This window comes from Ictidomys tridecemlineatus, chromosome 5 (genome assembly GCF_052094955.1).
Source record: "Ictidomys tridecemlineatus isolate mIctTri1 chromosome 5, mIctTri1.hap1, whole genome shotgun sequence".
NCBI lineage: Eukaryota > Metazoa > Chordata > Mammalia > Rodentia > Sciuridae > Ictidomys > Ictidomys tridecemlineatus.
This window is the reverse complement of record NC_135481.1, coordinates 199036062-199049942: the sequence shown is the minus strand read 5'-3', so window position 1 is coordinate 199049942 and position 13881 is coordinate 199036062. Positions and strand designations below refer to the sequence as shown.

Below are 13881 nucleotides of genomic sequence, written 5' to 3'. Positions count from 1 at the left end.
AGGGTCCAGCTGGCCTCAGCCCACAGGCACCAGGAGGTAGCCCTGCTTCTACTGACCGTCTGATGGCCTCTTGGGCACCTGCCTCCTGAGCGGCTTCCATGGCCCCGTGGCTCCAGACCAGCACTGGTCCAGGCCCAGCTGAGTCTCCCTGGCACCTTCGAGGGCCAGTGGCCAGTGTGCCCGAGCTGTCCACCCTGGGTCCCGGCAGCCACCCACAGAGCTGGTGCTCGAGCTCTCCGCCCAGCAGGCCGTGTGGCTGCCCTGCTCCGCCCGCTGCCCTGACGCCTCTCCCCGGGGCCGGCTGGGGCCACGCAGGCTGCTTCACTGCCACGGGCGGGCGTCAGTCTCCGGCAGCCGCCAGCAGTGGCCTGTGGGACTGTGCTGGATGCCCACAGCAGCTGCACCTGCCCGCGGCACCGAGGCCCGGATCCTCCACATCCTGGCCACGCGGCCACAGTCTGCCTCCAGGACTGCCCAGGGTGATGGCCTCCCTGTGGGCAGCCACAGGGAGGATGGAGCCTGGGTACCAGTCCTCACCCACGGCCTGTCCCCAGCACTGGTCTTCAGGTCAGTGTAAAGGCGTGGGGGGCAGACGTGGGGTCATCCAGCAGCTGCCCAGCACTGGGCTAGGAACTCACAGACCCATCCCTGCCTCATGGTGCTGATGAGTCAGGGCATCTCACCCCGATCCCCCAGGACAGGCCACTGAGCTGGGGGCATGGACAGCCCTTCACCGGTCAGGGATAAAGACAGAAGGGCCAGCTGTGCAGCATGAGGCGGGCTCAGTCAGGAGCCGTGACCCTGAGGTCACCACCCATCTCACCATGAAGGCAGGAGCTTGGGGTCCCTGCCATGGTACCACCCTGGGGTAGGCTTCGTGCCACCTGCAATATGATGACATAAAATCGCTGAATAAAAGAACACACAGGGGCACTGGGGACCCTGGAGTGGGCCTGGAGCAGGGGTGGAAAGGAGTGTTCCTGCTGGAGAGTGCAGTAGGTGCAAAGGCCCTGTGGTCCTGGGATTGTGAGGCAGGGTGCTGAGGCTATTGGGATGCCAGACCTGGGCTCTAGGGCAGGGGCAGGCCTTGTGGTCTGGAAGGCCTCACAAAGCACTTGATCATTTGGGGCCAAGGGGCAGCTCTGCTAGCCAGACAACAGTGCAGCTTGTCTCCAAATAGCTAACCATGACAGATATGGCCCTTAAACAGAGACCAGGACAGAAGGACCCCAGCTGGGGGCACAAGGCAGGTGACTCTCAGCCCCCGTCGATCACTGAGGTGGGAGGGGTCTGGGGCTGCCCGTGCCCCTGCCTCCTGTCTCCTGCTGCCCTGACTGGGGGCATCTGGCCATGTCAAGGCCAGGGCAGGGGCTCAGAGCTGCATCTGCTGCCCGGCGGGTTGGCAGGGAGGTCAGTCTGGGGACATGCTGGTCTGAAGCACAGTAGCCAGGCAGGGCCTGGGGGCCGGCTGCAGAGGGCCCAGGCAGCTGCAGCCCACCTTCCTGTCACCGCCAGAGCTCACCCAGGAGCACGCACCCCCAGCCCCTGGGGCCCGTGACTCCTGAATTCAGTGTCCTCCTCTGTAAAGAGGGAATGGAGTCCCTGCTGTCACCTGAGCCCACCTGCAAACTAGATGCAGGGACAGGGGCAGCACCCCAGCCTCCTCTGCTCAAGTCGGGGCTGGGGGTCAGAAGCTCCTGGCTCAGGGCCATGCGGGCAGCAGCTCAGCACAGCGCGTGAGGGACAGTGGGACTCCTCATGGTGTCCCAGGGCCTGTGGCAGCGGTGCCGTTGGGGCCTGTCACTTTGGGGACCCAGCCCAACACTGTAGGGGCCGCCCAGGACCCAGGACCCTGCCACTAAGCTTGGCAGCTCTGGGGCAGGAGGCAGAGGAACAGGGAAGGACAGAGACTGAGAGACAGACAGACAGGGGACAGAGAGCAGTCTGAGGGAGCCCCTGGAGAGTGAGTCAGGAGAGACAGTGTGGGGGGCCACCGCGGGATCCTGGCACTGAGCAGGGCTGCTGGCCCAAGCAGAGGGTGACCCCCGTGGGGCGTCAGTGTGGCCTGGGAGCCACATGCTGTGCGCTGCTCTTGCAGGTGTGGGTGGGGGAGCTGCCGGGTCCCCTTCCCTCCCTCCTAAAGTTGGGGAGGGGTTTAGGCCAGCTCTCGCCCGTGACTATTGTCCCAGGAGGCCCGGTTTGTGGGGCTTTGGAAGCCATCAGCTTACCAGCCCTGGCCCTGCCCGCTGGCCTTGCTGGGGGTGACATTCCTCCTGGGCCCCAGGCCTCCTGGCCATATAAGGCTGCCTATGGGCACCTCTTGGAGAAGCAGAGCCCTCCCCCACCCTGTGGGAACCAGATCTGGCCAGGCCCCCAGGAGGGGGAGGGGCCTGCTGGAGCCTGGGTCCTGGGGGGAGGGCACAGGCCAGTGGGGCCCCCGGGGCTGGACACAGGGTCCCTGGGTGCCACTGGCCTCCCACTGTGCTGGGAGCCCCCCCAGGTCCCCCCCAGGTCCTAATCTGGAGAAGGAAGGTGGAGAGGGGAGGGGGAGGGGGTCACTGAGTGTACTGGGGAGGGCTAACAGGGGTCGCCCTTCCTGGGAGGACCAGATCCCCCAACTAACACCCTCTGGTTCCCCGACCTGGGCTGGGTCCCAGGAGTAGCCTCCTCCCTGGAAGGAACAGGCCCTTTCTCTCTTGGAGCTGGGGGGCGCTGTCCCCAGGCCGCCTCCTTAATGTGGGGTGTGTCTCTCAGGCCAAGGGCTGGGGACCGGAGGGGAAGTGTCAGAATGGACCCATGGGGATGAGGGCCCCCTGGTGAGGGTCCTGCTGGAACCAGGCTTGCTCTGAAGCCCTCCCTAGCTGCAGGGCCCTCTGGTCAGGAGCAGCTGTGCCCAGCGGCCAGACCTCCATCCCAGCTCTCTGCCTGCTTGCTGCCACACCAGGTGGCTGATCTCAGATCCCCAGGCTCCTCTGTTGTAAAAACTGAAATGGCAACCGAGCTGTGTGCAGTGTCCGGTGGCAGGCTCTGAAGAGCCACGGGGCCACTGAAGGATCAGATGCCTGTGAGCTGGACACACCCTGCAGGCAGAGGCAGAAGGATGGAGTGGAGTCTCTGAGAACCTGGCCCCAGGTCAAGTGTGGGCAGGTCAAGTCCTCCATTCCTGGTGACCCTCAGCCCAGAGCCCCAGCTCCCAGGGTCAGGCTGGCCCTCAGTGCAGGGGCCAGCTGAGAGCCGTGGCACACTCCTCAGGGGCAGAGAGGGCCAGCGGGGGGCAGAAGCACTGATCTGCTGGGCTGAAGACAACTGCAGACCTCCCAGCTCATCAGTCCTCCTCTCAGAGGCCACGCTGCACCATGCCCACAGCAGCCTCCGGAACCTGCCCCACGGCTCCCTCCTGGCTTCTCTCCCCCAAAGACAGGGACAGAGTCCCCACCGCTGGCTCCTGGAAGGGCATCAGGGCAGCCCTAAGGAAGGGGATGTGGCCTCTAACACCCCAAACTCCCGCTGCCCGGGAGCTGGACAGGTGGAGAGGCCTTCTCTACCCGGCCGGGGAGGTTTGCCTCTGGATCTGCAGTCTTCCTTTGCAGCTTGTGACACCTGGCCATGCCGTGGAGGGGTGTCCCCAGAGGTTAAGGGTGGAGTCACATGTCCTGTGCCCTGCCTGATCCCCACAGCTGTCCCAGGGGGGCCATGTGGGGCTGAGGCTCTTCCAGGCATGCTCTAGTGAGGGGGCTGTCCCCAGGACAGAGTCACTTGGCTCAGGGGCCCCTGTCCTAGGGCTGGGGGATGACCTGCCAGACCTTTTCCCCTCCGGGTTGTCACTGACTTCTGCCTGCCCCCAGGTCCCTGGCCACCTGGGGCTGGTGGGGGCAAGGCCTGGCAGGACAGGGATGAGCTGCCTCCACACCTTTCCTGGCCCCTCTCCCTGCCCGCCTCAGACAGGGCGCTCACTCCTGTGGAGCTGGGACAGAAGGCACTGGGCACTGGCTGAGTGCGGGGAGGAAGGAGACCACACGGGGACTGATGGGGGAACAGGAGGAGCGGACCCACGTGTGCTCCTGACCACCCTGGTCCTTCTGGCTAGGTTCAAGGAGGAAGGTGGCAGGTGCCCACGAGTGGGGGGAAGGCAGGAGAGTCACAGGGGCCCCTTTGGTGATGATCAGGCAGCTGACCAGTCCGCAGGTGGGAGGGACGAGACCCACCCCTCCCCCTCTCTGCCTGGGCCTGTGTGCTGCCCCGGGACAGTGCCTCCACCTCCCCCAGCCCCTCCGAAGCCCTGGCACACCGGAGGGCCCAGTGTAGGGGCAGAGCATGCCACCCCACCAGCCCTCTTATCACACTGCCCTCAGCCCACCCATCCACCCCTGCCAGCCACCAGTTACTGGGCAGCTGTCTGCTGGGAAGCAGCAACTCAGGCTGACCCTCCAGGTGCCATTGGGGCAGGCTGACTCAGCGCATTCCCAGGCAGCCTGCCCTCCCTCGGGCCTGGCCAGTGCCCTGGGATGGCAGAGGCCTGGACTGGCCACTAGGAGGCTCAGGGGCCCTGAGCCCAACCTCTGCCTGTCCAAATCTCTGGCGATGACTGGGAAGAACGCAAGTTCTCAGGAGCCTTGCCAGATCTTGGCCTGGGGAGTGGTCCTCAGCCTCTATTCCCCCAGGCTGTCAGAGCCCCAGCTGTCAAGAGGGGCCTGCAGGGCCAGAGAACACTGCCCGGTGTGTGTGTGATGGGGAGGACCCCTGGGCAGTACTCAGGGAGGGGCCAGCCAACCCCCCATCTGGGTACCAGCTACTGCCCCAGCTGTCCCTTGCTGGGGATCAGAAATCAGCTCCTGAGCCAGCCTGCCCAGACTCTGGATTCCTCCCTGTCTCCCGCCCACCCATCCTCCTGCCCCTCCTCCACTCCCAGCTTTGGCAAGAGAATGGGCCTGAGCGCCCCACCCCCCAGGTGGGAGAACTAACAGGTTAGGGAGGAGCCAGTAGGGAAAGCGAAGGCTCCCCGCAGCCTGTGTCCAAGCTGTGTCCACACAGCTCCTGGGGATCTGAGATTTGTAGGTGGCCAAGGGTGGCCAGGACACTGTGGATGGTGGTACAACCTTCTGATTGAGCTGCCAGCTCAGGATTCCCACCAGGACATGCTGGCCAGCACCCCACAAATTCAGCAGCGCCCCGAGATGGTCCAGGGAGCCTTCAGCCCAAGAGAGGCCAGGGCCAGCTGGCCTGGCTCAGAGACCGGGGAGCTGCCAGCCCAGCAGCTGCATCCCCACCCCCACCCCCACCCCCTGAGGGCTTCCCTCAAGGCCAGTTTGGCCCAGGAACCCAAGGGGAGGAGACCCAGTAGCTCCAGCCACCCCAAAGCAGAAACCGGAACCCAGCCCTGAGCTCTTTGCCTAGTGTCCTTCAGCTGCAGGCATGAGCAGGGGAGTGGCCCTGAGCATGGGTCCAGGGTCCCTCAGAGCACGGGAGTCCAGGGTGCGGGGAAGCACAGGTGCTCACAGGCACCCAGCCACACTCAACAGAGAGCCCAGGTTAGCATCCCGGTCCACTTCCTCCCTCCCCACTCCCCTACTGAAGTATGGGACAGGCAGGGCTTACTCTAGACTGGCTGCCCCAGGAAGCAAGGGGGTTTCCAACTGGACTCTCACTGTCCTCCTGTAGATGAGGATCCTTCCAGGGCACCCACCCTTGGCCCCTCACAGGTAGCAGAATGCACCTTCCCGGCACACAAGCAGAATGGGGCGACTCGGCAGGGCAAGGGAAGCACGCAAGTTCTCAGGAGCCCCTCAGGTGACTGAAGTTAGGGAAACAAAGGGGGGATGGAGAGGCAGGCCCCTGCGCGCTGGGGTTGGGGCACCCCAGGAGGGTCCCATCTGGGGTCCGGAACCATGGCCTCGGGGAGCAGGGAGGCGCTGCGACACCAGATCCTAGGGCCTGGACCCTGGCCAGCAGGTGCCCCTTCCGGTAGGCCGGCAGGGCCGGGGTCTGAAGGGTTAAGGCCGCCCGGCGCCCCTCCCCCTGCCCCCTCTCCCCCTGCCCTCTCCCGGGGGCACCGGGCTCGTGCTCCCGGGCGGGCCGGGGCGGGGCCTGACGTCTGCAGGCGGAGCGAGCCGGGCCGGCCACCGCGCTTCAGACCCGCCGGGCTCCCGCCGGGTGCGCTGTCCCTGGAGCACCGAGGCACTGTCCGGAGCCGGAAGATGGCTCCGCGGGACGCACGGCTCCGCACCCGGAGCGCACTGGGCGCAGGCGGCCCCCGGGGTCCCGCGCCACTGCTGCTGGCCGGATTGGTGCTGCTGGGCGCGGCGCGGGCACGGGCCCCAGAGGACGGCGACTTCAGCCTGCACCCGCCCTACTTCAACCTGGCCGAGGGCGCCCGTATCTCCGCGTCCGCGACCTGCGGCGAGGAGGCCCCGGCGCGCGGCCCCCCGCGCCCCACCGAGGATCTCTACTGCAAGCTCGTGGGGGGCCCCGTGGCCGGCGGGGACCCCAACCAGACCATCCAAGTGAGCGCGGGGCGGGGGAGTAGGGGACACCGTCCCGAGGCTTTCGGGACCAGGGCGCACCGGGCTTGGATCCGGAACTCAGCCCGACTCCTTGGGGAGCGCCATGGGCGGGGAAGAGTCCAGGTACCGACTCTCTCCCCGACTCCCTGGCTTAGCATCTCGGGGGACCGAGAGAGACCCCAACCCGGCCACTCAGGCTCGGATGGGAAACCGGGTCCCTCCGGAAGGACCAATGAAGTGTCCCTGTGAACTTGGGGACTGCGGGGGACGTTCAGTTCGGTGGCCGTGAGCCGGGAGGGAGGGTGCTGGTGCCTAGTCCCTGGCAGCCCTAAGTCCGGGATCCCGGCGAGGGCGGGACTTGGCCTCGGCGCTGGCTGCCTGTGGGGAGGGGGCGGGCGGCTCCGCCTTCCCCCGGGACAGGCTGGAACCTGCTGGCCTCCGGATGGGGACGGGGTGAAGGCGGGAGGGGCCAGGGGCCCTGCTCAAGTGTTGGGGCCCTCATTGCCATCATCCTAGGGTTGAAGCCTCCCCTGCGGTGGGCAGGGGACCTGGGTGGGACATCACTGGGAGTGGAACACCTGTGGGCAGTGCTCTGAGCCTTGCTGCCCAGCAGGCGGTGGGTGAATCCCTGAAGAGCTCTGGAGGTTTCTCCAGGTGGGGAGCCTTTGGTGGGTTCAGTTTCTGGCCCTGTGGTTGGACCCCAGCCAGGACAGTAGGGTGGCACAGGTCTTCTGGATTTAGGTTGGGGCCGCGTCAGCCTAGGGGACAGGCAAAGTCTGCTCCGGGAACTCTTTGAGAGCCCACCCTGAGTCAAATTCCAGGGGCAACCTTAGCCTTTTCCAGGGACCTTGGTCCAGCCTTCTGGGAGGAGAGGCTGGGAAGAGGAGAGTAGCTGGGAGTGGATTAGCTGAGGGGAGGAGGGCTGGAAAGGAGCTAGGCAGGTAGCGAGGCAGTCGGATGACCAGGGGTCCCACCCTTGGGGAGGAAGGCTCCGAGAGGTGGCCAGCCCCCTGTGCCCCTGGGCCCACATGCATTCTCTTCAAGCCCAGCACAGCTCTCGGCGTTGGAGGGTGGAGTCCACCCTTCAGGTGGGGAACTGAGGCCGGGAAGGGTGTAGTCACCTGCCTGAAGCCCCAAAGCCAGACTGGGTCAGCTGCAGAGAGCCCCAGTAAGCCTCCTGCCTGGGTTCCCATACTGCATCTGGTTGACATCAGGGCCGGGGTCTCAAGATAGAGAGCCTGCGGGTCCCTCTGGACCTGCTCCAGGGGCCTGGCCAAGCTCCCCAGGCCTCTCCTCTGCTCAGCTGGGATCTGCCACTGTACCAGGGAGGGCCCAGTCACTTCCAGATCCCAGACCACTGCCCTACTGCCAGCAGTGCTGCCTGGCTGGGGACCACTGCTTGTATGTGTCCCCCCAGGGCTGCTGTCACCTCTGCCTAGTGCTTAGGCCTAGTCCTCTGGGGTCAAGGCCCCTCCCCCGCCTCTCCTTAGCTGTGTTTCCTCCAAGATTCAGTTCCTAGTTGGTGGGTGACAGCACACCTTGCCTGAGGCTGGGAGCCTGGCCTAGAGCCTGGAAGACAGGTGCACAGTGACCACTCGACAAACCTGGGTCTGGCTTTCTGTGATGGCATGGGCTGTGCCTCACCCATGCATGGCACGAAGAGGAGTCTGGGCCGTTAGTGACCCTGCTCCAAGGTTATGAGGCTAACAGGACCACTATGACCTCGGATACCTTCTTTTCTGAGCTCAAAGGCCTCAGATTCCCTGGCTCGGATGGGTCAGTGATGGGGCCTTGCCCACAGCACCTGGCTGGGTGCTCTAGGCGGGTGGGCATAGGTGTGGAGGACAGGAAGCCACAGCTGCTCTTCCATCCTATGAGCAGAGCCTGCCCCAGTGTGGGGTGGCAGTCCCGTGGTGGCAGGGATGGTGGAGGAGATGGGACATACGGAGGCTTGGGGCATTTCACCTGAGAGCCTGGGTGCATCCTGCTGGGCCTCTGGACAAGGCAATGAGTGGGCAACAGGGACTTCCACCTTCTCTCTCTCAGGTAGGCATCCCAGGAGTCCAGGCTGGCCTGGGGCCAGACTAAAGGTGACTCACTGGAAGGGGAAGTCCTGATCAGTGCCTTGCTGTTTCCGAGCTCTGTTCCCAGCAGGACCCTCTGCTGCGGCAGAGGGCTGAGGGAGCCTCTTTCCCAGCTCTGTCCACTGTGAGCCAACCCAACAAAGAGGCCATCAGGGAGGCCCTGGCTACCTGGAGCTCCTGCTGTGGACTGCTGCTGAGTGGCACCAGGGCCATCTCTCCCCGGCCCTCCAGACCACCTCTGCTGCTGGCAGGGCTGGGCATGTGCTTCCTGGGCTCCGGGAAGACCCTAACCTTTGACCCTGGGCCCGGCCTTCCTGGGTCAGCCAGCTCGGCTGCATGGTGCTCCCAGGGAGGCCCTGGGCCCTTTGCTCAATCCTGGCTCAGCAGGCCAGGGAGCCCTGGGCTCCAGTTTGGGGTCACCGTTTAAGCTTGGTGGTGTGGCTCATGCAGGCCCCCATTGCCCTAGCTCCTCCGTGTGGCCACTCTGGGGGGTGGACTGGGCCGTGGCAAGGAGTGAGGTCCAGAACTCTGGGCCTCAAGGGAAGTAAGCCCTCCAGTGAGGACTAGCCAGAGGAGTCGCAGGGTGGAGTAAAGCAGTGAAGCCTGGCAGGGTGTGGGTCAGCACCTGGGTGGTCCGGAGTGCAGGCCCGTCTCCAGCAGGGTTAGTATGCCCACCTCCCTCGGCCCCAGCCTGGAGCCTGGGAGGACAGCCACCCAGTTTCCCAGGCTGGGCCTCAGTGTGAGTCTCCAGGGCTGCCTTTGTGTGCAGAGGGACAGCAGGTCTGGTTTCCTTGTGGGGGTGGGTTCCACTGGCCTGCAGCCAGGGCCCTGCCCCTCCCCCACCAGGGACAGCAGGACAGGCTCCTGGTGGAGCTTCCTCCTCGTCCCCCAGCAGGTGGTTAGACCATGACAGGAACAGTTGCCAGCCCTGAATGTGATCTGTTAATCCTTGTTCAGCCAGAGGCAGGTGCCGCGGCCTCCCCACTCTGCAGATGGGGACACTGAGGCTCCATGGTGTGGTCGCCATGACTTACTTGGCCCTGTCCCAAGCTGGAGGCCCAGGCTTCACCTGCCATGGCGCCACACCTGCCCTCTGAGCCTGCCTCCCAGGCTGCCCCTGGCTGGAGGAGGACCCTGGTCCAGAGGGCTCTGTGTGAGGGTTGGGCAGGGGCGTGGGGGACAGGTTGGTGGAACGAGCACCTCTCTTCCACCCTCCTGGCCACCAGAGCCCTCCCCAACAGGTGGACTCTCTGTGGCTCTTCCCCCACTGACCCTGCCCAGGCCCTCTGGCATGGTGCAGTGGGCAGGCCACCTGCCTGCAGCCGTCCCTGGAGGCCTTCTGTGGTGCTGCCTCCTCAGCCCCAGCCTCGCTTCCCCCCAGCCCTGCCCTGCCCCTGGTCTTCCTGTGACCATCTCATGTGAACCGCAGCCTTGAACCGGAAAGGGGCCGCACTCCCTGGCCCTGGGGACAGGTCTGGAGGTTGGGGGTGGCGCTGCTGTGATGGGACCCCCGGACCCTCTCCTGGCCGTCTGACCCTCCTCTCCCTGTAGGGCCAGTACTGTGACATCTGCACAGCTGCCCAGAGCAACAAGGCACATCCTGTGAGCAATGCCATTGACGGCACCGAGCGCTGGTGGCAGAGCCCGCCGCTGTCCCGCGGCCTGGAGTACAACGAGGTCAACGTCACCCTGGACCTGGGCCAGGTAGGTCCCTCTGGGCCTGTGCAGCTCCCACCCTGCTCCTCTGCCGCAGGCTTACCCGGGGCACTGACCGTGGGGAAGTGGTCCCAGGCTGGTGGCCAGGCCCAGACAGGCCTACGGGGGGAGGCCAGCACCTGTGAAAGCAGCAGCGCACCTTTGTTTTCTCAGTGTCCTGGACACGGGGAAGGAAGGGCCAGTGGGGGAGGTGTGTGGCAGGGGGCGGGCAGAAGTGCCGGGGCCTGGTCTCCTGGTGCTCTGGGCACCCTGGTGTTTACTCTGAGGAATTCCTGGCCGCTGTGGGAGGGGCTGCAGGAATGCCAGAGGCCTGGCTGAGGTGGACATTCCTGGCATACCTGTGTCCTGTCCTGGTGGCCTGAGGGTAGGTGGGAGCACACAGGCCTCTAGTTCCCATCCATCCTGGGCCCCAGGCCCGTGCAGGCAGGTGGGTGGGGCCTGGTGCTCCTTGGAGATGAGTCAGCCCCATAAGGGGGACAGGGCCTGGGACCTTGAGAGGCTCCCTGGCTGAGTCAGACCCACATTGTGTCCTCCCCTAGCCCTGGGGTCCTGGCCTGTGACATGGGCCAGCAGCACTGTTCTTCCCTGGGCATAGGAGTGAGGAGGTGGTGCCAGAGCCCGCCAGACCCACCCTGCATGCCCAGAGCCTGTGTCCTGGCCTGCTTTGCTGCCGTCCTGCGGTGTGACCCAGTGGGTCTTGCTCTTTTCCGAGTCTGTCCCCACCACAACCTAAGGGTGTTGGGAGGTGACGCAGAGTCCTGCATGCAGACTCCTGCAGGCCCGCTGCAAGACAAGCCCCAGGGCAGGTACCCGCTGCCCGCTTCTGGCAGCACACGGACCCAGCCCAGCAGGGCAAGTATGCTGGACTCCCAGTAGGTGGCTTGGGATTGCCAGAGGGACCTGGTTTTGCTGTTCTGTCCCTGCTGCCAAGGTGGGGAGGAGAATGGGGAGGGGCTGGCCATCAGGGTCCCGACCATCAGTCGTCTCACTGGTTTCACTCTCTGGTCTCCCTGTCACCTAGGGAGGCTTCGGCAGCCCCAGTAGGACCCTGGGGCACCCTAGTCTCTGGCACAGGGTCGGGCAGTTCAGTGTGTGAACTCTCACCCGATGGGGCCGAGGGGTCTTCCTTCCTCCCAGGGACCAGCCCGCCTCGGCTGGGGGAGGGGAGAGGGCCTGGTCTCCATGGCAACCTGGGTGGACCAGGTAGGAGCACTGAGGGTGGGCTCTGAAGCCTGCTGGCCTCTCTGGTGTGAGTGGCACCTAGAGATCTGCCTTCAGAGTCTTCCTGGCAGGGAGAGGGTCCACTGCATGGACATCTTCCTCTCTGGGCCTCGGTTTCGCCAAGTGTAGGGTGTAGGGAAGGGTTCTGGAAGAGGCCATCCCCCTTCTCCCTCCCCCCTCCTCCCCCATCCAGCCATCTCCTGTCCACCCTTCTCTCTCTGGCTAGATGCGTCCACCAAGGCCTCTTTCTTGGCTGGCCCAGGGGCTACCAGTGTTAGTGGGGGCCTGGAGCCCTGCCTTGTCCCAGCCATTTCTGAGGTTGGGGGTGCTGTGGACCCAATTCCAGTTCTATTGCTGGGGGAAGTTCTTCCTGGGGTTCGGCACCATGGGGTTGGGCCCATCCTTGGAGATGCCGCTGGCCCTGGGCTGGGGCTGGGGGTGCGTCAGGAAGCTGGGCTCGGCCACTGCCTTTGTTCTGGGATTGGAGCGGATGCCCTGGGAAGGGGTGGAGGCAGCTGGCACTGGCACAGGCTACTTCCTGCACCTCACCGGCCTGGGAGGTGGGCTGGGCCGCCTGGACACTTCTGTCTCACACCCCTGTGGGCGGGGCCCAAGGGCTCTCACTCGGGGGAGTGGGGCAGTCCCTGTAGCCTGTGTCTGGGAACAGCCTCTGTCTCTGGACAGGACTCCTGGAGGGCCTGGGCCTGGTGACTCTTTGCAGGGGAGTAGCCCCAGGAAGAGGCCCCCCGATGGTGCCTGGTGACTCAGGAGCAGTTTCCTGAGACGCAGCCTGACCTGCCTGGGGCTCAGTGGGGGTTCTTGTGCGTCTCCTTGTTCTTCTGGAAGCTTCTAGGGCTGAGTGGTCAGATGCCTGGCCCACATCCTCAGGTAGTCCTGAGTCCAGGCAATGGAAAGCTCCTGTCAGGGCTGGGGCCAAGAGGCAAAGGGTCCTGGCTTGAGTATCCATCTCTGAGCCCTGCCACAGGGTCCCAGGTCCTTGTCCCCCACCCACACGCCAGCCCAGTAGGCCCAGTTCCTGCAGAGTGGGCAGAGGTGAGCTGGGCCGGCTCTGGCCTGTGCCCCTCCCTCTTCAGACGCCCCCCTGGGTGACCAGGCCAGCAGGGACTCTCCCCTGCAGCCCCTCCCTTTGCTCAGGTTGGGTCAGATAAGCAGTGGAAAGTACTTGGGCCCCTTCCTGGCAGGGTGGCCCTGGCTTTGACCCTGCTGCCTGCAGGTGGCTCAGGGGAAGTAGCAAGCTTGTCCCAGCCCTGTCCCAGCCACAGCTGCAGAACAGGCTGGGGGCTAGGTGGCAGGTAGGGGTCAGCAGCAGAGGGGCTTGAGGGCTAGCCCTTGGGATGTGGGCGGGGCGGTTGGATGTGAGGCCAGGGTGCTGGCGGAGGGCTGGAAATGCCAGGGAGGCTTTGCCCCCAAGGTGGGACCTGCTGGCAGGAGGAGGAGGCAGGGACGGGAGGGGTCAGCTGTGCCCCAACCAAACAGGGTCGCCGTGGGGCACAGCCCTGGCGAAGCTCCTGACCATGGCGTGAGTGTCCTCCCTAGGTACCTGGGGACGGAGGCACAGCACCAGTGTGGCGTGTTAAGGTCCCAGGCTGTTGTCGAGGGAGACCTTGGGCTTGGCAGTGGCTGGTCCCTGGACCCCTCCTCCCGGGCTGCCTTCCACAAGCCAGGGAGTGAGAACACGGGGCTCGGTGGGGGCTGCCCTTGCTGTCGGGTGTGCCCTTAGGCCCAGCCTGACCTCCCACCTTCAGGATGGTGGCTTGGGCTCCTGGTCCCAGTGCTGAAGGCCTGGTGGTTACAAGGTAGAGCCACTGGCATGTCCCTCAGCCGGGTGCTTGGCCACGTGGCCAGTGCCCTAAGACCATCAGTTGTCGGGAGGTAACAGGAAACGCAGCTGTGACTGGACTTCAGTTTCAGAGCGTGGCAGCGTGGACAGTGCGCGGCTGGGCTGACCCTGGCTCTTGCAGCTGGGTTCCTGTGGGGGTCCCTGGCTACCCTGAGGCAGCAGCCCCTCCCTCTGCCTCTTCCCTCAGGAGGGTTCCTGCCCCTTCCTGTCTCTTCCCTCCCCCTGTCACCCAAAGGAAGACCTGGCCCAAGGGGCTCTTGTGGCCTTTCTCCCCAGCCTGTGCCTCCTGCTGCTACCTCAGTGACCTTGGTAGCCCCAAGCAGCCATCCCCTGCAGCTGTCCCCATGTCACAATCCCAAACAGCCATCCCTGTCCAGCCACCCCGCCCAAGGGCGCCCTGCTGGATGCAGGCTCTGCAGACCCTGGAGGCTCCCAGGGCTTCCTGTCGTCTGCATTTTTAAACAAGCCCAGGGTGCCGGTGTCACCGGTCTCAGCACAG

The 13881-nt window shown here is 65.1% G+C and overlaps 2 protein-coding genes across 2 annotated transcripts in view; both read left to right on the top strand.

Moving 5' to 3' along the window:
- Positions 1-6040: 6040 nt before the first annotated feature.
- LOC144378219 (laminin subunit alpha-5-like) lies at positions 6041-10700 on the top strand. Its single transcript, XM_078052116.1, has 2 exons — positions 6041-6500; positions 10136-10700. The coding sequence occupies exons 1-2, from the start codon at positions 6195-6197 to the stop codon at positions 10616-10618; spliced, it is 789 nt and encodes a 262-aa protein (XP_077908242.1). The 5' UTR covers positions 6041-6194; the 3' UTR covers positions 10619-10700.
- Positions 10701-11906: 1206 nt separating this feature from the next.
- The window catches only part of Lama5 (laminin subunit alpha 5), a 19601-nt gene continuing 17626 nt past the window's right edge, over positions 11907-13881 (top strand). Inside the window, exon 1 of the mRNA XM_078049089.1 lies at positions 11907-12081. Coding sequence (XP_077905215.1) covers positions 11907-12081 — 175 coding nt within the window. The remainder of the gene's footprint in view (positions 12082-13881) is intronic.